General features: G+C 37.8%; 2 protein-coding genes and 2 long non-coding RNA genes across 17 annotated transcripts in view; 2 read left to right on the top strand and 2 right to left on the bottom strand.

Moving 5' to 3' along the window:
* Positions 1 to 8,202, bottom strand: part of GluClalpha (glycine receptor alpha 1) — a 38,909-nt gene extending 30,707 nt beyond the window's left edge. For all 12 annotated transcript variants that reach the window (XR_011033620.1, XM_068301530.1, XM_068301527.1 and 9 more), the window contains exon 1: positions 7,735 to 8,202. The gene's annotated coding sequence lies outside the window, so the exon portion shown is untranslated. The remainder of the gene's footprint in view (positions 1 to 7,734) is intronic.
* A 12,885-nt stretch (positions 8,203 to 21,087) lies between these two features.
* On the top strand, positions 21,088 to 23,650 carry LOC137585347 (uncharacterized). Of its 3 annotated transcripts, none has more exons than XR_011033548.1 (3): positions 21,088 to 21,388; positions 22,944 to 23,330; positions 23,487 to 23,650. It is a non-coding gene; the product is annotated as an uncharacterized lncRNA (long non-coding RNA). The 3 variants fall into 3 exon arrangements; XR_011033547.1 differs by lacking the exon at positions 21,088 to 21,388 and adding an exon at positions 22,050 to 22,254 and having other exon boundaries at positions 22,321 to 23,330; XR_011033549.1 differs by lacking the exon at positions 21,088 to 21,388 and adding an exon at positions 22,244 to 22,254.
* LOC137585346 (uncharacterized) lies at positions 21,964 to 22,456 on the bottom strand. The gene is made up of 2 exons (XM_068301091.1): positions 22,297 to 22,456; positions 21,964 to 22,239 (listed from the first exon to the last, which is right to left on the bottom strand). Exons 1-2 carry the CDS (start codon positions 22,406 to 22,408, stop codon positions 22,091 to 22,093), a joined length of 261 nt encoding a protein of 86 aa, XP_068157192.1. The 5' UTR covers positions 22,409 to 22,456; the 3' UTR covers positions 21,964 to 22,090.
* Positions 23,651 to 23,798: 148 nt separating the features above from the next.
* Positions 23,799 to 25,748, top strand: LOC137585426 (uncharacterized). The gene is made up of 5 exons (XR_011033560.1): positions 23,799 to 23,884; positions 24,246 to 24,366; positions 24,465 to 24,662; positions 24,719 to 25,485; positions 25,549 to 25,748. It is a non-coding gene; the product is annotated as an uncharacterized lncRNA (long non-coding RNA).
* Positions 25,749 to 26,172: the final 424 nt, after the last annotated feature.

Consider the following 26,172-nt stretch of genomic DNA (forward strand, 5'->3'; position numbering starts at 1 on the left):
TGGTGTTAAATGTCTTTACCGAATGGCTTTTGTTTTTCTCATTGTAGATTATTCGATTTAAAGTTTTCCCATGTGAACGACTCCATCAGTTTGAATTTACTGTCGAGTCCGTGATGGCTGACATGTTGCAGATGCAATAACCAACAAACCAGCGGACCACAAAAAGGCAGAAAAAGTCACTCGGACCTCAACGTCTACGTTTATGGCCTGTGGCGCAGTCTTGCTAAGAGCTTAATAAAATTATGTGACGATGATTGCTCACCCTCTAGAATTTCTACATCTCCTCAGACTTCTGCTCCGTTTCTCCACCCTCACTGACACTTGAAAAACGCATTAAGGCTGCAGTTTTGTGTGCCATTTTTACATATATATATATATATATATGTATATTCCCCACTTTCTCTCCCATTTTTTTTTGTTGTATATTATATACAATTATATATGCACTGTAAAACATAGTTTGCTCTATATGCATGCCGAGTGGTTTGTTGATTGCATGTTAAAAGGCTGCCTACGAGTTGGCTTCTGCTTCTGGTTCTGCTGCTGTTCCTGCTACTTCTACTCCTGCTTCTGCTTCAGTTCGCTTTGGTACCGTCTGCCATGAAATTTAATTAAAAACTTGTGTGCCATGAAATTACATTTCGACGTGCGACTCCAAGTTCCCAGTGCAAAGCCCAAAGGTAGGCAACACTCACACACACACACTCAAACAGACATTCATACACGCACATACTTAAATGCATGTATGTACCTATACATTAAGGCAACAGCAAGTTGATTTTTATGTAAAACGCGTGGTAGGGAAATGAAAATGGCCAACTTCCGTTCTGGCCTGTCAGTAATGGAAACTGGTTGCGAAATGCATTTACACATATAGCCCATGATCTGCTTAAAGGAAGTGAAAAGTCTCTTACCAACTGCAAAATGGATTGAATGATATTTCAAACAAAACAAACAAAAAACAACAGAGAGCAACGAAATTTATCATTGGATTAACCTGCACATTCTATAAGTGAAAATTCATGTAAGTACAAGACTGACTTGATTGAAATTATTCACTGAATTCGTAATATAATTTCAACCGAGAAATCCAACCACTTGACTCTAATTATGCTAACTTGTCGCGCCCTCATAATCAATTTATGTATAAATACGCATTAGAAATGCAAATCTTGCTTTCGGTTCTGATTCCATAATCAAATTGCAACACCTTTTGTTCTCCGTTGCCTGTTGCCGCGGTTGCCGCTTTTCCTTTGGAATTTGTTATGCAAAAACCTTTGTTAGCGCTTAGTATTTTGCATATTTCAATTAATAATTATTTTACACACTCGCGCAAAAGCCAGGCCAGGATATATGTAAATAGCTAAAGCTGCTGGCGAGCGAGCGGTGTTGTTGCTGCCAACAAAATCCGCTTAAAACTTATTCAATTAAAGTTCAGCTAAAAAGGCAACAGCCAACCATACAACACACTAACACTCACACACATACGACACACATACACATACATATATACATTGAAACAGACGACAAATTCAAGTCGTAAAAATGGAAGGCAAATGGCGACCAGCAAACGAGCAAACAACAGCCAACCAACACAAATGCTATAACTATGAGAGAAAGACAGAAGACAGAGCCAAGCGAAACGTGTGAGAAAGAGAGGCAAGCATGACATAAAAATATGCACATAAAGTGTGTATAATATTGGTGTAGATGATGGCATACTATATATAGTTGAGGTGGGGCATGGGGCGCATGCCATCGCATAGTATATGGATGTATATGCAGACAGCAGTAAAAAAAAAAGCAGTAGTAAGACCAACTGAGCCAACACACAAATGTGGCAAATAAATCAGCACTCAGTTGTTGTCGCTGCTTCTGGAGGAACGTAACGAAAGGGGAAAACTATGACTCCTTGTTAACCATTTGTTGGGTTTATTCACGTGACGTTATAGGGTGCAGAAGGGGCATTGAAACTTGATGAAACTGCACAGCATCAAAAATCACACTACTTTAGATAATAATATTGAATAAGAAAAGGTTTTCAAAATATTCACTAGACTCAAATGATTTGTTCTAGCCTAATACTCAATCGATTCTTATTTAATATGTATCTAATATCCTTAGATTGTAGATAGTTAGCTGATGAATCCTTTCAATTCTGATAGCATTTTCTAAGGTGTTTATTAATTCCATCATTTTTCCACTGGGCTGTGGTAATATTTTTCATGTTATTTTTCCTTTCGATAATAATCTGCAAATCAGCTTAAAAATGTACAACACGAAAAGCAACGGCAACATCAAAAAACAAAAAAACAACTTCAACAACTATGCAACTTTAGAGATACAAAAAAAAAGAGAGAACAATTTTTGTTAAAAACAAGAGGACAGAGAACTTCGCGCAGACAGGCCAAACTAAAGAGGCAAATATTTTGTCTGATTTAGTTTGCTTTTTTTCAGCATTTTATTGTTGTATTCGTATGCTTGTGTGTGTATGTGTGTGTGTGTTCTTAGTTGTTTTTTTCCTATTTGTTGCTAGCCGCAGACAATGCCACAACAAAGCGGCATGTGTGTGTGTGTGTGCGTGTGTGCGCCTGTGTGTTGGGGACTTTTCCGGAAACGTGACTTATTTGAAATGTATGTACTTTTTAGGCAAACGCCTGGCTTAAAAACAAAAAAAAAAAGAAGAAAAGAAAAACTAAATTTGTGCTATAAAAACGAGAGAAAAATGAGGCAAATGGAAAAGCAGCTAGCCTGGCAATTTATATATGGACGATTCCTCTCGACTTATCTCTTAGTTTTGCATGTGTGTGTATGTATCTTTCAAATTTTTTGCATTATTTTCTTTTTATTTTGTCTATTTTACACTGTCTTTTGCTCTAGCTTAATTAGAAAAAAACAATATTTTTGTTTGCTGTGGGCCAACATGGCGTATGGGTAATATGCAAATGCAAATGCATTTTCCTAATACAGCAACAACAACAGCAGAAGCAAAAACAACAACAACAATTCACAAATTGAAATCAACGAGCTTACAACTTGATAGGTTTTTTGCTGTTCTTGTTGTTGCTTTGTGTGCCATATTCTTTACCGCCCCCTGTTTTCCGCCCCAAAACGTTGCCGCCTTTCAATGCGCTTCGTTTCGTTCGTTTTAGCTCATGTCACACATGCTATTCACTTGTTGTTTTTGTTGTTGCTGGTGCTGCTGCTGCTGCTGCCGCTGTTCGACATGCATCGATTACATAAATGGAAAGAATGTGGCAGGATGGCGTAAAGGGAGAAGCGAAGAGCAACATCAACAACACCAACAACAACGGGAACAACAACAGTAGCAGCAGCAGCAGCAGCCGTAGCAGCAGGAGGTCTAAGGGTCTGGAGGTCTGAGGCAACGACATAAGTCACGAAGCTTTTGCTAATGATGAAGAGGGGCCTTCATGCTTTTTCAATTAACCAAATGTGTGACATTCGTTAGGACTTTTAGGGTTGGTGGAGAAGGAGGAAGAGGGGCCGAGAACCAAAGGAATGCTGAATGTGACAGGGACAATTGTTAGCTTTGGCATACATATAAATCACATTTGTAAAAAAAAAAAAAACATTAAGAAACATCTTAATTGAATCATTTTCTGTTTTGATTGAATCAAGATAATTTATTTTTTGTTAAACTCACAGAAACATGATTTATAATCAAGTTAAAATAAACTATTTAACAAAAGTTTTTAAGTTTTAAATTCTTCGAATGTTTCCAATGAAATAGAGTTCCATTTTTAGATTTCCAATGAAAAGGATCTTTCGAATGTAACTCGCCTTCAGGGGCAGATAAAGAGGAAAAAGAAGATTAACAATGCCTTGTACTAAGTGACAGAGTTGTCGATTCGTTGGAGTCAAGACAAAACAAAGCCACTAACCGGTATATGTTTAGTTAGTAGCTATTCTTCATCCAGTTGTTACTAATGTTAACTAAGTGACTACATTTGACTCTTGATGAATGTGCAGCCAATAAATCCATTTATGCTAAGTACTTGCTTATTATTATAATCCGGTGTGGTGCACACACCCACACATCCATACACCCGTACACACACTCATCCACATTTAACCCTAATTTGCATTTATGTGCACATCATGAAATCTGTTTGGTTTATGTGTTGAGGGGTTAGTTGCGATTACCTGGCAAGCTCTCTTTTGTATCTCTGCCCTGCCATAAAGGCAATAAAAGCAATTCGCAAAAAAATGAAGGAAAAAAATAGTAGTTATATACGGATACACACACAAACACACACATTCTGTATATACATACATGTGTACTTATAAACTCACCTTAATTAAACGTGATTAAGTAGATTTCCTCGTTTTTCTGCTCGACGAACTGTTTAGTTGTCGATGTTTCTTTGTATAAGACCATCTGTGTATGTGTGTGTGTGCATGTGTGTGAGACTGTGTATGGGTTGTGCTGATTAGCTAAATATGTATTGTTGCTCTTAGAATTCTTTCCGAAAAGGTCGCTAAACTTTTCTACAGGTTTAGTCTGAAGACTAATAAAACTAAATCTCATACCGCAAATTTCTCTCTAATATCTTATAAAAACTTTTTGATTTTTCTGACTCTTTTCATGATTTTCACATTCCTCAGATTATTTTAAACTTCAGTTATTTTAACTCAAATTAAAATATTTAGCAGAAATTTATTTATTTTATAATTCGATTCAAAAATTAGAGAGTCGAATTCGTTTGAAACCAACAAACAATCAGCTTAAATTGAATAATGATAATTAACAAAAAAATGGAAAACTTTCTAAAAGTCTGTCGTCTAAAGTTTCAATAAAAGTTTACACACAATTTTTTTATTGATTTAAGCCTTCGCCTTTGCATGAAAATTAATCGGTAATTAGTAAAAGTTTTTGTGCAAAGCTGCAGAATTTTTTGATTTTCTAACGATAATAATTTTTAATACCAGAAACTTGTTTAATTTGTTTATCAAACAATATTTTCTGATTGTATCTAGTTTCACTTTACGCCAAAGTTATGTTTCATTAAAACTTTTTGGTATTCTAACAAAAATTTTGGGGGAACCACAACAAATTAAGTGTGTGCCTTTGGTGACTATGTGGTTGTGGTGTCTGTGTGTGTTCCCCCTAGAGAGTATTAAGTTTTCGTCTTAAGCTGAAATTAGCATTCAATTTGCTTTGTGTTGTTGGTTTTTTTTTCTCCCGAACTCACGTTGTTCTAATTTAGTTTCATTTGTGCATGAAAATGAATTTGTATTATTGTTTGCATTAATTTGCCTTATTAATTACGTTTATGCCTCTGACTATTATGCTTGGTTTTTGTTTTTTGTTTCTACTATACGAAAGGAGCCGGGAGCTCCCTGGGGGTAATTTGAGCATTGGCTGTGCGGGCAATCAAATAAATAATGAGACTGCTGCCGCAGCTTCAGACCCAGTCTCAGTCCTGAGTCCTGAGTCCTCAGTCTCAGCCTCTGACTCTGACTCAGTTTCAGCCACAATATCCCAGTTCGCAGTTGGCAGTTGGCAGTTCTCAGTCGACGTTATGGAACTTTGTTTAATATGCGCAAAACGTCGCAGAACTTTTGCAGCTACTTGTCGTCAACATTGCCATTGCCATCGCCATCGCCATCACTATGGCCATTGCTCGCTCTTGTCTTGGTCTTCTTTTTTGTTGTTGCTGTTGTGATTGTCTATGGCAACTGGCTTTTATATAGTTGTTGCTACTCTCGTCTGTATTTCTATAATTGCCTTTTGCCTTTGTCTGCCCCAACATCAAGTATCTCAGAATATTTGTAGCTGTCTATATAATTTTGTATGTATGTATGTATCAGTATCTGTATACACAATACAACGAAAAAGTATCTCAACATTTGTTGGTTTTATTGTTGTATTTATGAAATTTGGCCCCCTCATGACCCGTGCCGCAATTGCTTACAAAAAGTTCGCCGATAGCTTTCAATATTTGAGATATTTCTGCGTTTTTTTTGTCGGTCTACAGCATGCAATTTTCCACTTGTCATTCATGACATGTGCATTAAACAATTTATAGAAAATTTTATTTAATTTGCCACGATAGAAGAGAATTTTTCGAATTATTAATAAATGAAATGATTATAGAAAACACTTTGGCAAATGGAAAATTACGTTCTCTTTAATTGGAGTTAAATGAAAATATATGTACTCATATTCAGTAACTATAATTTTTATGATTGAGATAAAATGATGCGTTTTATTGGTATTTGGCTTAAGGATAAAATTTTATCCTACATCGGATGGTGTCACAAAAAATAGTTGCAAAAAGTGAAATACTAAAACTCTAATTGTGGTCATATATACAAATGTCATTCCCGCCTTAGCCTAACTTTTGAACTTAGCCAAAAGCAAACTAAACTAAATGACAAATAAAATGGGGAAACAAGAAGCAGGAAACAACAAAAACAAAAAAGTACAGAAGAAGAAAACAACAACGACACTGACAACAAAAACGAACGAAAAGAAAGGCAAGAAACTTAAATGTCAAGCTGAAATGGAGCTAAAGGCACTTCACATACATAAAACTCACATGGAAAAAGGAGAGACAAAAGCCCGCGCGCACGTCAACCTCAAGCAGCGCACTAGGCCACGCTGATTTACACACACAACGACACACACACAAATATATATATATATGTGTGTATATAAAAATACTTCCGTGTTGATTGTTTTGTTTTGCTTTGCTTGGTGCCAGCGACTACCAACTTGCAAAAGACGACAACGGCAACGGCAACGACAACGACGACGACGACGCCCATAAAAAGTGACGACGTCTGCGAAAATCACTTTAAAAACAAGTGAAAGGAGCCAAGAGACCAGGGAGATAGACACATAATGGTGAAACAGTTGAAGAGGAAGTAGAGAGGCCGGCTGGTTGGAAGGCAAACCTGTCCATCAACAAAACTATTGCAACAATAAACAAGAACAATTTGACAATTGAAGTGCTTTCCTGCCAAAGCTACAGAAAAAAGAACAAAACCCAAAAAAAAGAATGAAAAAGGGAGAAATTGGTAAAAAGAAAGCAAAGATGAACAAGAGGATTGTGGCATGGGTAGGGGGAAAAAATAAAATCAGAGTAAGACAAGGATTTAGGAATAGAGAAAGGGAAAATTGGCTTCATCTCTATCCAGAAGCAGTCGGCATCGACTCTAACACTTGAGCACAGTTTCCGGTCATTTACATGTACACATGGCCTTCTATTTCTGTCAATGTGTGTGCGTGTGACACAGTATCCTAGTTTTTGTTTTCGTCTTTCGTCCTCCTTTTTTTTTTTTTTTTTGCACATAAAAAATGTTTCTATAATTGCAAAAACCAAGTCATTGCCCCAAGGTCAGTTTAGAGCGTAACACATGCTCGACGGCAAATTGAAATTGGATAACTAATTTAACGCAATTTCGCCTTGGGGTGCCCTGCCCTGGAAAGTATGCTATAGAAAATTATCAAAAACGAAATTTTCTAACTTTTTAGATAATTTCTTTCTCCTTTTTGTTATGGAAGGCATTTGACAGTGTACAGACTCCACGTGCCGCCGTGTGAGAGAATTTACTTTGCTCTCTCGCATTTTGTTCCACTCTTGCCCTCTTCTTACCCCTTGTACCACACTCTCTCTTTGTATTACTCTTTCGCTCTCTCTCTCTCTGCGCAGCTACCAATCCTGCAGGATCAGGGTGTGGTGAGTTATGCTGTGGAAAAGGCCCTACCTTATGTTGGCTGCTGCTGGCTGCGGTTGCTGCTGCTGCTGCTGCTACTTTTCCTGCTTAGATGCGCGTTTTTCCTTTTCGATATGTGGCACGCACTCACACAAATGTAGAATATTTGACAAACATGAACACACTCACTATCACACACACTGGACCAAAGGCAAAGAGCAACACACAGACACACACACTCGCGCGCGAAAGTTCCTCTTTTTATGCAGACGATTCCCAATTGAATTCACATCTTTCCTTTTTGTTGATTACTTGATAAGCATTTTGTAGCAAAATTTTGATTGTATTTTTATGTGAAAATATTTTTTTGTTTGCCGTAAACGAGTATACATATATGTATATATTTTATTTTTCTAATTGTCTCCGTGCCTCCGTTTTGTTCTGATTTAATTCTATGATATTGTGAAATTTGTTTGCCGCTTTGGTCAACCAAACACGTCAACTGTCTGCACCTGACTGAACTCGGAACTGGTTGTCAGTTTTTCTCAAAGGCGTCGCTGCTGATGGTGCTTCTGCTGCTGCTGCTGCTGCAAAGAGAAGTAATAAGAGCGAATGAGAATAAGATTCAATTGAGAGCGCCGACTCGATGTGGATGCTGCAAGAATCTTTCATCATTTTTCTCTTTACAAATTGTAGTCTTTTGTTTTGATTTTCAAATTACATCAAAGAGCACACACCCACAATAGAACTAAGAGCAGCACACATACATTTACCACAATCACACACTTACACACACACACACACACGATGTATATACAAGAGTAAAAACAATTCAACATTCTAAAGCAAAAAAGCAAAGACAGAAACATTTTTTGTTCACAACATTTGACCCTTCATCCCTTCCACAACTAAAAATAATAATACTTGTAGCTTTTCCTTTTCACCACTTTCCCCAACCCAACCCCGAACTTTACGCACCTCTCGCGCCAACAGTTTGCCGCCGTTCTCCACATATTAACGGTTGAAATTTCCGCTATCTACTTTTCAGAGCACAAACAAAATACCAGCTCGAAAATAAATATCATAAAAATATGAAAAATAAATAAATGAGCCAAAAAGGATGCCCCCCAAATGGTGGAGTGCCGGAAGACGGGGGTTACAGTGTGGAAATAATGCGAAGGAGGTTGGCAAATATAAATATTTGGCCAGCTACAGTTACGCGCGCCCCGGCTTAACAAAAGGGCTGTCCAATCGGTTTTACCGTGGGGTTAACAGCCATCCATGGTTTAATAGAAGGGGGAAAAGGATCGGGCAGAAGGGTAACTCGCTTCTTTCTGTCTTTTATTTAAATTTTTCGTGTGTTTTATTGTTTAAAGCGGCCTCTGCTGCTCTTTATGCAAACTGCCGCCGCCGTCGACGCCGCTGTTGTCCTGTCGCTCTTGTGGCAAGCGACCTCATGAATATGTAAATTGTTATTATTGCATATTGTTAGGCGCCAGCAGCATTGAGTATAGCGGAAGAGGCAAAGTCTTTTTGGGAGCCTTTTGCTAAACATATCCTCTCACGCTGGTCCAGGGCAGGTAAGAAAAAAAGAGGGAACCGAGAACTTCTTTACGACAATAAATTCTATGATTAAAATTTTAAAGAATATTCAAATTCCGTTTTCAAGTTTTCAATGCCTACAAATTAAAGTGACTATTGTCGGAAAATTTACACAAATTTGTCGACAAGGGAAATCCATGTCAATTTGAAAATTCATGAATCTCCATGTTCTCTGTTGTCAGATGGTCATGTATTTTATCACCTTTCATTTGAGTGTACATAAACATACATTTTGAAGTCGTTATTTAGTAATCGAAAACAATTTCTGACCGGAAGCCATTCAAAAGGCATGTTTTGTCAATTTACTTCGAAAATATACTTTATCAACAGGAAAATTAACAAAAGGAAGTTGGTAATGTGAACGGTGACTTGGTAGATAAATTTAAGTTGCTTGTTTACGCAAATGGCCGAATCGAATTGAGCAACTGCCTTTACGTGCCTTGGTTATATTTTAAAGCTGCTACACATTGAAGAAAGTCTCAAATTTCACTAAGTTTATCTCAATAAGCTGAATTAAGTTAATGTTGATGATCTTTTGACTAAAACTATTCTATTCCAAATCCAAAGTAATAAGATGGAAATATTTAGGTACATTTTATTGGATCAAATTATTTAGTCAATTTCCATTCAGTTTTTCAAAGATTTTTCCCACAAATGCAATTACATATCCCACTTAGGCTATCTAAAATAATTTAACATCACCTTAACAAAACGATCTAGTCGGCTTTAAGTTACTTGCCATCATTGTCAATGGCGACAGGCAACAACAGCAATAATGGCACCACCTAGGCAACAAAGTAATGGCCGACAAGACACACACACACATAGAGAGAGAGAGGCACGCACACGCATGTACTTGAAACAGCCTTGACAACCTGAACATGCCCAAGAACAAGACATTTGGTGCGGCGACTTTGATTGGCAGCCCTCAACAGAAAAAACGAAAGTGGAGGCGAAACCATCATCATCATTGCCATTGACTATGTCTCTGTCTATGTCCTAAGCCTGAGACGCTGCGATTGTCGTCGACATCTTACCAGTCGTCGTCGCGGTCGTCGTCATCATCGTCATCATCAACATCGTCTTCGTCATCTATAATAACATCAAACAGCTCTCGCTGCCCAGACACCAAAGCAAAGCAAAGTCAAGCCAAGTGAAGTCAAAAAAAAAAGAAATCCCAAACGAACTCCCCTATCCTTGGCTTGCCCCGCCACTTACCCACCAATACCTTTAACTATGTACTTCCTCTGCCCCCATATCCCTCGTAGTTCACACCTCCCCACTTGTTATCACGCGCAATAAAATAAAACAAAAAAATAAAAAAACAGCATACTAGCATTTTTCCATCGCTACCCTTACCGAATCGAGTATCATGGGTTCAAGTAAGAGCAAAGAAAAAACGATCGCCATGAAAGTAGACATTAGAACATCTTTCAAGTTGAGAATTGGTTTCTTTGCTTTCTTAAAATATGAAAACATTATTGATCCATTGTGAATCAAAGTAAACAGTTATATTTTTTATTAGTATTAGTTTAAATTTTAAAAGCTTTTGGAACTGCAGTCATTATTTAAGCATCTAGCAATTAATATCTGCCTGTTATATTAATTTTGTATCATATTTTGCAGGATTTTCAATGGAGCAAGAATTTATGAAACAAATTCAAAATAGGTAGAAAGATCGTTAGATTCAATGAATTCTATTTTGTTCTAAATGTTGAAATATTGTTCAATCAAATCTCATATTTGTGCGAAAATTGCAATTCTCCTGGCATCGATATCCATTAATCAATGCCAAAAATCTTTTGAATGGACCTGCTAGTGCATACACAACTTCGACAACAAAAAGGATAAGGTTTGCTTTTCTTTTTATTTGAAAATTTTCCGTCCCAATTTGCCCCCTTCCCTTCCCCTAATCATTTTGTGTGTATGCGTCTGATGCTTACTTGATTTTTCCTTCCTTACGATTTTCAAACATTTACTTTCGCTTTTTGCAAACGAAAACATAGGCAAACACAAACACACACACACACACGGAGACAAAAATAAGCACACATACAGAGGCAGGCACACGTATTCAAAATTGTTCAAGGGGAAGAGAAAGGAGATGGAGATAACGCTATGGCTGGATGGGTGATTGTGGGGGCTACCACGAAAAAACGACCGTGTACGCAGGCGAAAATTGTTGTTGGTGGGTGTGGCAGCAGCAGCCTAGGCAAGCAACAGAAACGGCACGGCAACGGCAACGGCAATAGCAGCAACGGCTATGTTGCTTGAATGCGCGTTTAGTTTCAAGTGTTATTTTTGTGTTGGAAGAGCAAAGGAAAAGGAACGAGAAGCAGCAGCAGCAGCAGCAGCGGTAAAAGGAGATGCCGAAGAAGATGAACAAGAATGGGAGGGATGGGGGCAGACGGTAGATGGAAGGACTACTGCTGATGCCCCTTCGTTCGTTTATTCCAAAATCTTCGTTATATTCTTCGTTCTTGTCCTCGTCGCCCACGTTCTCGTCGCCATCCTCGTCGTCCATGTAGTCGTCGTCGTCTATTTTAGCTGAAGTGCGTAATTGATGTGAAAAGTGGCAACAAACTGTTTTTTATTTGCGCTTGCTTTCAATTTGTTTAAATTGCTTGGCACACATACCACAACCAACATACACACACACACACACCATGATGCACATAGCAACCTACACATAGACATAGAGACATTGATATTTTTAAACGCTGATTGAAGTTTTATTGAATTTTAAATTGCACTGGCCCTCTGGTTTTGTTATGGCCTTAGATGCTGGCCTGGTTTTTTCTCTGGTTTCTTTTTTTCTTGCTCTCTTTCCCTCCTCTCCTCTCCTCTCTTGTTCACTCTGCAGCGATTTTCTGGGAGTTTTTCTTAGCTTTTTCTGGTTCCTGTCTCTCCCCACTTGTCGAGTGTTTTATTGTTGACACAAATAATGTCACTCAAAATGTCAAAAAGAGGCCGCTGTTTTATATTTTATTTTGCTTTGTTTTGCTCCTGTTCTTGTTGTTGTTTCTCAGATTGTTGTTATGGTTTCCCAGGTACTGAGGTTTGACATACATTAAAATGAGTTGTCAGGTGTGTTTAGAGCTACCAAGTAGGTAAATGCTGGCAATAGACCTATCAGTATGAGTACATGGAGCTATGATGAGTAGCAATTGAAGTTGAATGTTGCAAGAATATTGAACTGACAAATTGGATCCTTTAAAACTCGACAAGAATGTGTAGATAATTTGAAATGTTCTTCTTAGCGTTTTATATTTAGTTTACGATATTTGACATGGTCTAGGTTTTAGACTTGTCGCTCTATTTGTTCTTAGTCTTTCGTCTTAAATTGTCTCATAAGAAAGGATTTACCAAATAGATGAACAAAATGGATGAACACAATTGAAAAGAATACACAAGCAATATGAATACAGTTTTGCTTTCGTTAAGTTTTTTATTGCATCATCTCAATTTGCCTATCGTTTCCGCATTTTCCTCAATAAACACTTTACCCTGCAGACCATTAACACTTTCTTGGCAGATAATTTGGCTGTTGTCTGCCCACTGACCTCGTTGGTAAAGAAAAACAAGCGAACCCTCACACCGAGAGACACAATAAAGTTCAATATTAATGCACCCTTTGACACACAGACATATAAAGGAATATATATATAGGCCGCAAAGTGGTAGGGAATAGGGACGTAATTCGAAGCTGCAGCCGAAACCGAAACGGCTAAACCAGAATCAAGGATCATAAAAATAAGACAAACAGGCTACTTAAAATAAAACCCCCACAACGAGGGCAAAAAAAAAAGAAATTTTAATGATCTGTCATAAAAGTGGTTGGGAAAGGGGCAAATTGTGGAGCGGGCAAAAGAAGCGGGCAAGACTGCCACATAAAAACTGAATTTATAAGGCATTGCATACTTTCGGGGGCAATCAAAGTAAACCAGCAGCTAAGGAGGAAACAGCAACAACACAAACAGCAGCAGGCAAAACTGTTGCCCAAAAATCCCTTAAGCACTGGCGCCAAAGGAGTGGAATGCGTGTACGCTTCTGTGTGTGTATGTGTATATACGGGTACGCGCGTATGTGTGTGTGTGTGTGTGTGGCAATTAATTCCAAAATCACAATAGCCATAAAGATGATGATGCGACGACTACAATTTGAATGTCCCCACCAAAGAGAGCGAACGAAACGCGACCCTTCGGCGTCCTCCCTTTTGTGCTGCTGTCAAAGCCAGGACAAAATTGACAACAATGGCGACAAGCAGCGTTCGTAATAAGTAGTTTCTATAGCCCCCAAAGCTCCAAGCTGCCATCTCCCGACCCCGATGGCAACCTCAACTCTTGTCGATTCTGTGCCACCTCTGCAAGCCATTAAATCAACGCAGGACAACGCCTGGTTGTGTCCTGTCCCAGCCAGGACTGGCGTAGCCTGGCCTATTGCGGCACACACACAATATATCAAAGTTTATGTTGATTTCAGTGGCCAAATTTTCGTCTTTTTCTTTATTTCTCGCCCCCTCCCCACACCCGTCTGGTTTTTTCCTCTATATGTATGTATTTTTGTCTCATTGTCTCTTTTTATATTATTTTTTTATTGATTTATTTCCAGTGTGCTGGCCAGGAGTCCTCTTCCTTTGCCATGGCTGCTGCTGTTGTATTTTTATTTGTGTGCTTATTTTTGATTAGATTTATTTATTTTGATTTGTGCTGAGCCGACGCCGATGAAATTTAATAATTCCACTTAATGCAATAATAATTTCGTCGCCTTTTGTTGCCGGCCTTTTGGCCATATGCCCTCTCCTTCGGTTTCACTTCTATCTTTCCATTTATTCCATTTGGCCATCGTCGCCGCCGTCCTCGTCCTCGTCCTCGTCATCGTCATCTTCGTCGGCGTCATCATCATTTTGTGGCCGACGCATAATTTGTGCGAAATTTGTCAGATTGCTGGCACATTGGCTCTCTTAAGTCTGAATAATAGAGTAAGAGTGTAGGAGTGAAAGCGAAAGCGGAAGCGTGGCGCAAGAATGAAATGCGTTAGTAGGGGAAGTCATTTGTAATATGTTTTATTTGACTTGTGGCAGCTGCTGCCAGGCAATTGAAGTAATTGACGCCCAATTCCCTCGGTGCTCGGCTTGCTATCCCTATTCCGGTTTTCAAATTTTTTGCTCGTTTTTAAACTCTCTTCCTCTTTCTCTCAAACTTTCTCTCAAGGGAAAGAAAATGCAGACAGCTGATGACAATTTTTTGTTACAGAGAAATAAAAAAAAATGATTTAAAGTTTCACTCAAATATTCAAACTTTTCCGCTTACAATCTACATATGTCGCCTAATCCTCTACTCTGACCTCATCTTACACTTACACGCCCCAGCTGTTCCAACCCTCTTAGCATATGCAACCCCAAAAGAACACACACACACACAAACACATACAAGTAGAGAGAGAAATACGAAAAAGGGGAATGCAAACATTGCGTATACGCAATTTACTTGTAATAAATGCTATGACATGCTTGCGGCAAAGCAAGAGAATTCCAATATCATCATCAATGGCGACACTTTATTATTGAATAAATGTGTATGTGTTTTTCTCAGTGTTCGAATCTGCGTGTTTATTTGTGTCTGTCTGCAAGTGTGTGGTTGTGTGTAGCCTGGGCCATACCCATTTGCATAATTGATCGAGCAACGAGGCGCGAATGGCAAAGGCAAAACAAAAATTGTTATAATCGCCCAACCAGCCGCAACGAAATGTTGAAATATTTTTGCTAAACAGTCAAACTTCACTTGCTATGCTTGTTTTGACAAGAACACGCCCCCCTTCCGATGTGCCGCCCATTTAACTCAGCGCACTTCTGCTCCTACTCCGCATTCCCTGCCACTTGCCTATCTAACAACGCCTTATTCCCTTTCACATTCACATTCGCATTTTCGTATTAAATATTAATACGTGTCGGGAAATGTTGAAGAGAGAACATCGATGATGGGCCCAGCCCACATTTGCCTCCAACTCCCCGCTCCACTCCCGAGCCGGAGCCTCCCCATCTCCACCTTCGTCTCAATAATTGATGCATGTGTGATTTATGCGTGTCCTCGCCATGCCGTTCAATTGTGCAAATCAATTTCAATAATCGACATAGAATTTTGAAGGCAATGATCGGAAATGCTATAAATACCCACACACACAGACACATGTGCATATGCGAGTATCTGTATGGGCAACGTGATGATTTCTGTGTTGTGCAATCAGGAATCCCCGGGGGGAATTTTTGTTATGGATTTTGAGCCAAAATATTAAATGAAATCATTGGTGTGTAAACAATTCTCTTTTGTGTTATTTTGTCCATTTCGTTTCAAAACTTAAAAATGCTTTTTCCAGCAATGTAAGCGTAATTAAAATTTAAGAAAATATCTCAAATGTTTCTTCAAATATTACTCATACGCCATGTTGTGGAAAGTTGAATTTTCGTTATTAACAAAGGCTTATACAGACATCTAAAAGATTAATTAGATTATTTTAGATACAAAAGCGTTTCATAATATTCCCATTTACCTCTTCAACTATTGTTCGGCTTTAAATGATCGCAAATCATGTGGTTTATTTATGTTAAGACTCTCCATAGTCTAAGCATATGTGTGCCTTATAATCTCACTTGTAAATTGATAGTGACTAAAAGTCAACAGGGCACATCCCATGTTCACATATGTCCTGTGTAGTCTGCAACATATATGCTTGATCAACCAGCCATATCCTTGCCAGCGGCAATCAGTCAGCCCCAACTGCTTTCTAATTAAGGCGCCTGTTTTTGGAGAGATGACAAGAGGGAAATTAAGGACCTTTAGCTGAGTGTATATTGTCGTCTTTGCCTTTATGGTTTGTGCACTTAAATGTTGTCTATGGCAACGACTCTATTGGAATCGGAGCCCAGCCCTTGGTTTGGTACCGTTTTCCGGCCATAGGTCCCAGAGCCAGTTTACATGCTCAGTTTGTTGCACACACACACACACACACACATAGAGTCACTTGCAGCTGAAGGAATTTAATTATAAGTTGTGTAACTAATTTCCGTTTTTGGCAAAAAGCACAAGTCTGTGAAAATGTTGCAACAAATATGTATGAATATATTTAATGCAAACATCGAAAAACTTTCTTTGCTAATTGAATGAAACATATATGTATGTATGTAAGTTTTGAAATGTGTTTTGCTAATGTTTTTTTTTCTCGTTTTTTTGGAATTTTCCTTTTGGATGTCACAGAAATTAACACGTAGATGGCATACTCATTACCATTATCATCATAATCATCAGATCCATTTACGTGCCTGGGCCGTGTCCATTAGTCCAACAACAAGACAGAAACGTCACCCAAAGGATTACACCATCCCGGGGAAGTTATTAGACCTATCAGCATCAGAGTTACAACAACAACAACAACAACAGCAATAACATCATCAACAAAGACGAGAACCAGAACAACAGCAACAACAAAATATGAAAAGAAGAAAAATAACACCAGAGCTCAACAAACTTTTTTCACAACTTTGGCCTTGGCTTAACCCCACACACACACACACAGACAGACAGACACACACACACACACAGACATCCACACAGCGAGTTTAACCCCACTTATGCCCCTGACAAGGGGCAGGGAGGCTAATTTAAAGTTTGCCTTATTTAAAATAAAATATTTATAAAAAAAGAAGAGGAACAGAAAGGAACAGACAAAAACAAAAAGATTGAAAAAAAAAAAAACATCAGTTCATCAACTTAAATGGACGACTCAAAGATACCTAGTATTCGAGCATACTAAAATTTGTTCAACTTGTTTTAAGAGTTATTTAAAAAACTAAATAAATTTTTAATAATAAATTAGTAGGTAACAAAAAAGAAATATTTGCCAACGCTTTCGTCTATGGCTGCTTTATAGACCTGCAAATCCATGTTCTCTGTAAAAGGTATTAAGGGTATAAGGGGAAAGCGAAAAAAAAAAGGGACAAACGCCAACAAGAACCCTTGGAAAACAATTTTTATTTGCACTTTTGATAAATTAATTAAATGCGAAAAAGGGCACAAATCTTTAAAATAATTAATTAAATAAACGACAGCCAGACATAGAGGACGAAAGGGAGAGACACAGAGAGAGACAGAGAGAGAGCAAACGAGAGTGATATACTCAAAAAGCAAGACAAAAAGAAAAAGAGATAGCAACTGAATGGCAAATGATGAATGTGCGTCAAAGCAGCAGCACGGAATGAATGGAATTGGCCAAAGCCAAAGCCGAACCAAGCTCAAATTATGGCAACCAACTGACACAGAAATCCATTTTTCATTTTTCTTAACCCATACACATAGCGTAGTCCTCCCATGCCTGTTTGGCCTCCCTTCCCTACCCCGCCCCTAATCAACAAAAGAGGTTCATGGGCCTTTGCCTACTTATTTATGAGCTTGTATGTTGTAGTTGGTCAAACAAAATCTATGCCACACTCTTACACACACACACACACACCACACCATACACATACAAAAAAAGAAGAAAAATCACAAAAAAGGGGTAGAGATTACAAACGAAAAATAAATAAAAAGCAACACAAGCCCCGACAGGATGCCACTGCCACTGATTTGCTGTAGTTGTTTTTACTAGCCAGTAAAGTTGGCGAAAACAATTGCCAAAAGAGAATTCCAAATGCTCTTTTAGAAATAAGTAAAATCTATAAAGAGTATAGAGATTTCATGTCAAGGAAAAGAAGAATTTGAAGTCTTTTTCAAATTGTTTAGGAAGTGCAATCGTTAATAGGTTTAACTTTTCACAGACTAAAAAAATATGCAATAAAAAAGTTCTTTGGCTTTTATGTATTAAATTTTGTTATGATGATGTTATCGTAGCAAAATGGGTTTATTCACCCCTTTAGCATATAGTTAGTTGAGATGGTTTTTGATAAAACATAAAAAACCTAATGAAATATGTTAAATTTTTTATGGAATTGTTTAGTTAATGTTTTCTACAAGTTGTTAGAAAATAATAATTCAGTCCTTAAGTTAAAGGCAAGCGTAAGAAATACGCTTTTACATAAACCTCAGAGGCACTGAGTTACCCAAATTCGGTCATAAGTGAGTGTAAAACGTAAACTCTTACGGAGTCAGTCAAAGACCTTTTCTTTCATTTTGTTGTTTTTGGTTTTTATGAATCTTTGGTTTCGGCATTGTCTGCTAAATTACGTATACGCCTGGCAGGGCACAACCTTCTCTATGTAAGTGAGTACAAATATGTATATATATGTATGTCTATGTGTACATGTGTGTGTATGTGTGTGTGTGTGTGTGTGTGTGTGTGTGTCAGTGGCATGCAAACAAAAGCCGCTGCTGTCTGTCAGTCGACGAACTTGAAAACTTTCTTCTTTTGCTGCGTAGAGAGATTTTCGAAGGCAAAAAACAAAAAAACAAACAAACAAACAGAAAGAGAGAGAGAATGAGAGAGACAGAAAAAATGTATGTAGAAAATAAGAAAAAACACAAAAAAAAAATAGGGAAAGAATGAGTTGTAAATGTCAAAAGTGGTTCTTGTGGAGCCTTCTTTCGATTCTCTGTACAGAAAGATGAAAATGCCTTAGACAATTTTCAAATGGCGGCAATCTGCAGAAGCAATTTGAAAGAAAGAAATGAAAATATGCGCAATAATTTACACCCCAGGCAATTTTTGTTGTATATTCCTCTTTTCCTCGGTTTTATTTTTGTTGTTTTGCTGTCGTTGTTGTAGTTTGTTGTAGGTTTTGCTTTTTGTTATACTATTTTTGATGTTGTTGTATTTTTATTTTTACCATGACAACTCTTCAGAGACGAGAAACGAGACTGAGGGCTCGGTTGGCCATGTTTGTGTGTTTTGGCTGTAAGCAGCTGTCAGTGATTTCTGACAAATTGATTTGACAGTCGACAGGCGACGACCAACGACGAGTGGGTGGAAAATAGAAGGGTGAGCAGGGCACGGGTGTGGAGATGCAGGGGTAACCAGGCGGGTCTGACTCTGGGTAGCAGCAAGTCAGGCGCGTGTGCTAAAAAAAGATGAAAGCTGGCATTTGCTGTTTACTGTTGTTGCTGCTGTTGCTCCTGCTGCTGCTGCTGCTCCTGCTGTTGTTGCTACTACCATTGCTGATGCCATGGCATCAACCATGTTGCTGCTGCTGCCTTCTCTGTTGCCATGTCTATGCGTGAGAGACGCAGCCCTGACTCTTCTAGCCCAAAAGAGAAGTCAACCAAGTCAGTAAGGGCCCAAATAGCAGTAGCAGCAAAGAGTTGTTTTGGCCCCCAAAGAGCAAAACCGTGGTGAGTTTTTTCCCAACCATTTTTGTAGTTGCTGTTGTTGTTCCTGTTGTTGTATTTTATCATAGTCCCATTCCCCCATTTAGCCTTCTTCAGTAACATGACTTTATTTTTTTTGCCTAGCTGCTAAGCTGAACTGCTGCTCCTTGTGCTGGTTGTATGTATGTATGTGGAAAGCTTTGTTAACGCTCGACCTTAAAAGGCAAGGACTATGTATATATATATGCTGGGACAACCATCCCTGAATTGGTATAATTGGCAATTGTAGCTACTTTTCTAAATTTATATGACTTTATATGAATTTACAAATATTTAAACAGGCAACTGAAATATAATTGATATGGGCAATTAGCTTTGAAATCTATACAGGCAATCAATCACCGAAATATGTTAGTAATAATCAAAGTGTCTGCTCTAATTGGAAAGTTTCAAATATTAAGCGTATTAATTACCACTATACGAAATCACTTAAAATCAAAATAAGTCGATTTATATTTTGCAAGCTTATCTACACTTAATCAAGTAACTAGAAAAGGAATTAATCGGCTTGCCCCTAAACTTCAGGAAACGTTATTAGAACTGTCGGTTCTAATACTGCTTGACTTCTTTGTTTCTCCTGCTTAACATCTCGAAGTTAATGGAACAGTGTACCTATTGGTGTATACAATCCGTAGGTCTGATGTTTCTCTTGTACACAAGTCTTGTAGCTTGTAATCAGTTGCAGTTCCGTTTTACCTGCTTGCTATACAGAGTGTGTAAGTCGACACGGTTGATTGACAAGCTAACTCATTGACTAACTTAACAACTAGAACTGGAACTTACTGGACTGTGCTGGACTCTGCCAACAGGAACAACTCCAAGGCTTGGCAGCATAACAAATGTCTAACTAAAACTTTAAACAGGCATGGGAAATGCCATTAGATGAGCAGCTGCCAACGTCAGCTCTCACTTGACAGTTTTATTTATAAACTGTGCAAATAAAACTGTAAATCACCAAGGGAGAATTGTGTGAGTGAGAAGGAAACTACCAAATAAGCGATATGAAAGAGAGAGTGAGAGAGAGAAAGAGAGAGTAAGAGACTCTGACCTACATACATACATACATCCATGAAAAGCTCGACTGGACCAAAAAATGGATGCGACTACAGCCACAAATCAAACAATTAATTTTGCTGACTGAAATTCCAGCACTAAATCAACAGCCAAACAATTGAACCATTTAACTATGTAAATAAAATTAATGCTTTCGGACCAGATAAGGCAGCGAATGGTTGGAGTAGTCGCAGTAGGAAGCTGGAACTGGGAGATAAGGCGTAGGTAGCGAGTAGGTGGAATAGGGCAGATGGAGTCGCCATTGCCCCACCTTATGGCCAATGCGAAAATCCATTAAAAAGCAATCAATATATGGAAAACAAATGCCAGTCACTTTTACTTTCCTTTTTTGGCTGCCCTCTCATCGCATTTCATCTAGTTAAGAGCCCATGGCAGCCGCATAATCTGAATTTAATTTACCCCCGGTAACAAAACGAAACAACAAAAACAGCAAGAGAATAGCCTAACATAAGATGAAGAACCGGACTCAATGAATATATACACACACACAGGCTTATATATATAAAGCAATATGTATATTGAAAAATGTCAAAACCGAAAATGAACTGTGCCTCCTCCATAAAAGAGGACCAGAACCAGGACTAGAAGCAGGACCAAACAGCAGGCGGTCCATTGCCGCTGCCCATTAACTAGGATCCAAGAGAACCCCCAAAAGAAAACAAAAAATAAGTCTCAAGGTGAGTGTAGGCTAGGCAACGTTGAAAATATTCCACAGTGAGTTGCTATTTTTTGCTGCCCCTTCCCCGTTGTTCACTTTTCGCTCCCAAAAAACCCAACATAACCAACATCATGCTCCCCCACGTTCACTCTCACTCTCTCACAAACTTAAGCACACACACACACACACACGACATAATTTGTATGAGCTTCACCTCAGACTGTTCTGCAGGCTCAGCCTTAGCCTCGTGTTGACCTGATTTTAGTGACGTCATTGCGCTAGGCAAGCCCTCACATTGCGTATACAGAATCTGCGATACATTCTCGTAATGGCAACTAACAGCAAGAGCAGGAATTCGACGTTGTAAAGGGAATACATCAAGTAGATCATCCTATACTTTTCCTAAACGTTTAAAAATTTGGAAGTGGACAAAAGTTATGTGTCTATAGGATGGATTTTCTTATGGGACATGTTCGTATGATATAAAAACTTGTTAGTCCATACAGTCAAGATTAATTATAAAATCTTAAGGGAATGGATACATATAGTATCAAGACCTACACACATGGGGAGCCATGACAAAAACTAGTTGGCTATGAATTCTAATTAAGTTGAAAGATTTATTTTAGATTGTATTAGAATAATTAGTTTTATAATACACTTAAGTGCTTTGTGGGAAGATAGTGCTCAAGACTCTGTTTCGTTTTGATGTATTTTATTTTTAGTCCAAGGGCTTGGTCACTTGTTCGGCTGCCATGCAACAAACTTTGCGTTTCAATATGCATCTGGTTATGACACGTGTTTGAAAAGCGTTATCGCAGTGATTAAACTCCAGACAAGTGCCACCCATTTCACGACACGATTCCAAAACTGGCGGATGACAAGGTGATTACCATAAGAAATAGTTACCTAATCAACTTGACTTACTCAACTTCTTTTCCTTTGTTAAAGTAAAGTAGAGACCAATAGAGCCAAGTACCACCAATAATGTCAGAAATATTACAAGGCAAATGCAGGTGTTCTTTGGAGATGTCGCCATTGTGACAGATAATCTAGTTTATTTTAAATTGACTGCTTCTATAGGGTATTGTTTTATTTGTATAGTTTTGCCATGGGGGGATCGTATACTTTATAAATTTATAAATTTATAAAACAAGACGAAATTCCGACATGAATGAAATTCAATTGAAAGATAAGTCAGTGTTCAGAAAAAAGAGTAGGATTAAGTCTTGAACTGGCCATTAAGTGAGTTAGTAAATTATTATGATAATGCTCCTTTAGAAAAAAAAAAGAAAAGAGTGAAAAACTGCAGAAGAGTCTATGGTTAATGTTAAATTGAAACTTCTTAATTAAAAACTTTCCTGCTTAAAAAGGCAAAATGCGCAAAAAGAGAGGCTAAAGACACTGAGAGAAATCCATTCAAGAATAGATAAATTTAACTAACAATTGCATAATTTTCCACCAACCAACATCGGACCATGTGAGGCTCGAGGTTATCAATTTTGTAGGCATGTTTTCCAGCAGTCAACAGACAAATGAACTTTCGAAAACTTAATAAATCGAAATTTCAACAGTGTATATTTAAGGAATGTGAACATCTGGACACCTCTATAGCCAGCCGGCAAAATCAGTGTGAGGCAAAATAAACCGCTTAAGGACTTGCGACTTGGTGCGCGTTGAAAATAACAAGAGACTGCCGCCAGCTAGAGTCTGCATTGAGATGATGACGTTGACGGCGACGACGAGGACGAGGACGAGTGCTACGAGGATGATGATGATGTTGCTGACGATGATAATGAAGATGATGTTTGTGATGATGAGTGAAGAGCTGAGGCCAGCAGAGCGGAAGCGGCAAACGGATGTGCCTGGACAGGGCATTGGCTCGCCACAGCGGCCAGTTAGGAGCGGCAATAGCACAAGCAGCAACTGTGGTGAAAAAATTCAATTAAAAGCAACAGCACGTAACTGAAACTTTTCTTTTTTTCCCCTTAGTCGCTTTCTTTTTCTTATATTTTTTTTTTTTTTTTTTTTTTTGTTGCAAGTTTTGTATCTTTTCAACGTCACCCTCATTCCGTAGGTTTTTCTTCTATGTATGTTGTTTCTCTTGTTCGCAGCAGCTGCCCTTGGGGTGCTCAGATCCAGAGCCACAACACTTTGAGTTATAAGTTGGTGCCAGCTGTCGGTTTCTCCTTTGCCTTTGCCTTAAAAGTTGCATGCGCTTCGTCTTCACGTCTTCCTGCATCTGAAAATTGAAGCTATCCGCACATATCCAATAAAAGTAGAAGAGCAAAAACGAAACATAAACTAAACCCTTCAAGTTCCTTGCACCGTTTGTTTGCTGTTTGTTTTCATAGTATTCAGTTGAAGTTGATAGCATGTCAAACACAATGACTGACTACAGCTTCAGATGTATGTACTATGTGCAGTATGTGAAAGCTAAAAGCAGATATCGAAAATCTACAAACTATTTTAAATGTGTCCTGGTTTGTTTGGAATGCAAATGCACACAAAGTCGGTGAGTGAAATATGAGATACAGTCCACTCTATGAGTGTATGAGTTTTGTTTGCAAAGTTCTTACGTTTATTTAATTAAATCAAGTACAATCAATCATCAAGTCATCCTTTCTAGTTGATATCGATCAAACCGATCATCTATGGTTCTCAATTGATGCTATGTCTACTTGTCTTCTTCGTGTTACAAACTTATGACAAATATTGTCTAAACCTTTGCAAGGGTATAAAACAGATTTGTCTCGGTGCAAAATTTAATTATCCATTCATTCATTTAATTAAAACTGTTTCAAATTCAATATTATACTTTAATATCTCCCATTATTTAAACATCACACTTTAGTTTGGCTTACTTTCTCCACTAGGGAAAAGGTATAAATATTGGAATCATAAAACAATAAATCACATCAGAAAAGATGAATACACATTTGACTTGGATCATATTCACAATAATCGTTCCTTCTTTAAGTTTTGCTCGACAAAATTGTAAGTAAGGTGAAAGCTGGACAAACGCATTCGGTTTGAAATTTAAATGACGACATTGAAATTTTACGAATTTTATATCAAAAATATTTCGTTGTTAGCTGACTGTCATCAAAAAATTGCAAGAGATCCTGTAAACTGTAATTACAGGACAGTATGGAGCTATAATGCAATAATTGATCAATGCGTCTCATGGGATTATGCAGGATGCGCTCTAGAGGGCAATATTTTTGAGAAATATGCGGATTGTCGATATCACTGTGGTCGGAAAGCTTCGACAGTTGCTTGGATTAAAGACCGTTAGTTGCATTTAATACTTTAATGGACATTAAAAATAATCCAAATTTGATTTTAGATAGGTGTGATTTGGAAATTAAGAAACATTCTTATCATGGAGCCTGTGAGAATTTCAAAGTATGGAGCTATGACAAGCATCAGCAGAAATGTGTTTCTCGAAGTTCTTCAGGATGCACAATTAGCGGCAACATGTTCTCTCAACAGGTGGATTGCATTCAATTCTGTCAGTCGTCAGAGGATGTGAAAGCCGACTTAATCAAGGATGTATTGGAAGCGTGCAGGTTGCCGATTACGAAAGACATTGTGCGTACTAGATGTGATCGAGGAACTGAAGTGTTTAGCTACAACCAATTTAGAAATCGTTGCGAGAGCTGGATATATTACGGATGCGAGATCCGAGGTAATAAGTTCGTCTCCTTGAATGATTGCAAAATGAAATGTGTAATCAATTAAAACGATAAGTTCTTGTTGGACTTGATGAACCTTGTAAATGATCAGAGAGGTTTTATTACCTAAAATCGCTATATTTAATTGGTTCGGACCTAATTTTATAATTTGCTATAGAATTTAATTTTGCAAGCTTTAATGCAGATCACATGAAATATAAACTCTGGTCAGGGTTAAAGTAGGAATTTTTCACTTTAATATGGGACTTAATTGAATTGTTATGCTTTGAATTGTTTGAATTTCTCTACTTATGGCGAAGGTATAAATTAACCACACAATCAATTATGCACATCAGAGTTATCAAAAAGATGAATAGAAACTCGACATGGATTATATTCACAATTATCTTTCCCGCTTTGTGTTTTGCTAAGTTCCATCGTAAGTAAAGGATGACATGATTGACATGATAATGGTGACATTATTGAATTTTCGCTTTCGTAGCTTTTTGCAATCTTCAGAGATCGTCAAGAACAGGATACTGTCAATATCAACAAGTGTGGAGCTATGATATTCTCACGGATAAATGCAGCTCTTGGGATTTTGCAGGATGTGACCTAGAGGGCAATATGTTTGATAGTTATGAAGTTTGCCGAAAGAATTGTGTTCAGAAATCTTTAAAATAAATTAAAGAACGTTAGATACACTTTACTTGTTTTTTTATTGACGTTAAGCGTGAAGAAGTCAAGTGAGTGTCAAGAAGAACTTGGAAAACTTGCTCGTCTCCTAAGAAGATTGCACAAAGAAATGTAAAAGATTTTAATGATCCCTTTAAGCTTGTTACACTATTTAAACATTTTTAAACTAACTAATAAAATTGCTTATTGAAACTTATAAAAAATGTATACCATTGTTTATATACTTTTTGCAAGAGTATAAAAGGTGCAAATATTGAATTGTTTCAAACAATCATAGCAAATCGCATTTACTCTGGTCAGGTTACTTTATTTATTTAATCTTCACACTTTATATAACATTTTATTCTCTAATTAACAGACAGGGCATAAAGAAACTATGCAGTCAAATATACGTGTCAGAGTTTTCAGAAAACTTAATATGAACTTGACT

This window comes from Drosophila tropicalis, unplaced genomic scaffold (assembly GCF_018151085.1).
Source record: "Drosophila tropicalis isolate 14030-0801.00 unplaced genomic scaffold, ASM1815108v1 contig_878, whole genome shotgun sequence".
Taxonomy (NCBI): domain Eukaryota; kingdom Metazoa; phylum Arthropoda; class Insecta; order Diptera; family Drosophilidae; genus Drosophila; species Drosophila tropicalis.

Excerpts from the sequence above, each read along its gene's own strand:
- LOC137585346 (XM_068301091.1), bottom strand. The coding sequence starts at position 22,408 with ATGGCGACATCTCCAAAGAACACCTGCATTTGCCTTGTAATATTTCTG. Across the intron at positions 22,240-22,296 it reads AACAAAGGAAAAGAAGTTGA|TTTTGGAATCGTGTCGTGAA; the intron begins GTAAGTCAAGTT and ends GTCATCCGCCAG.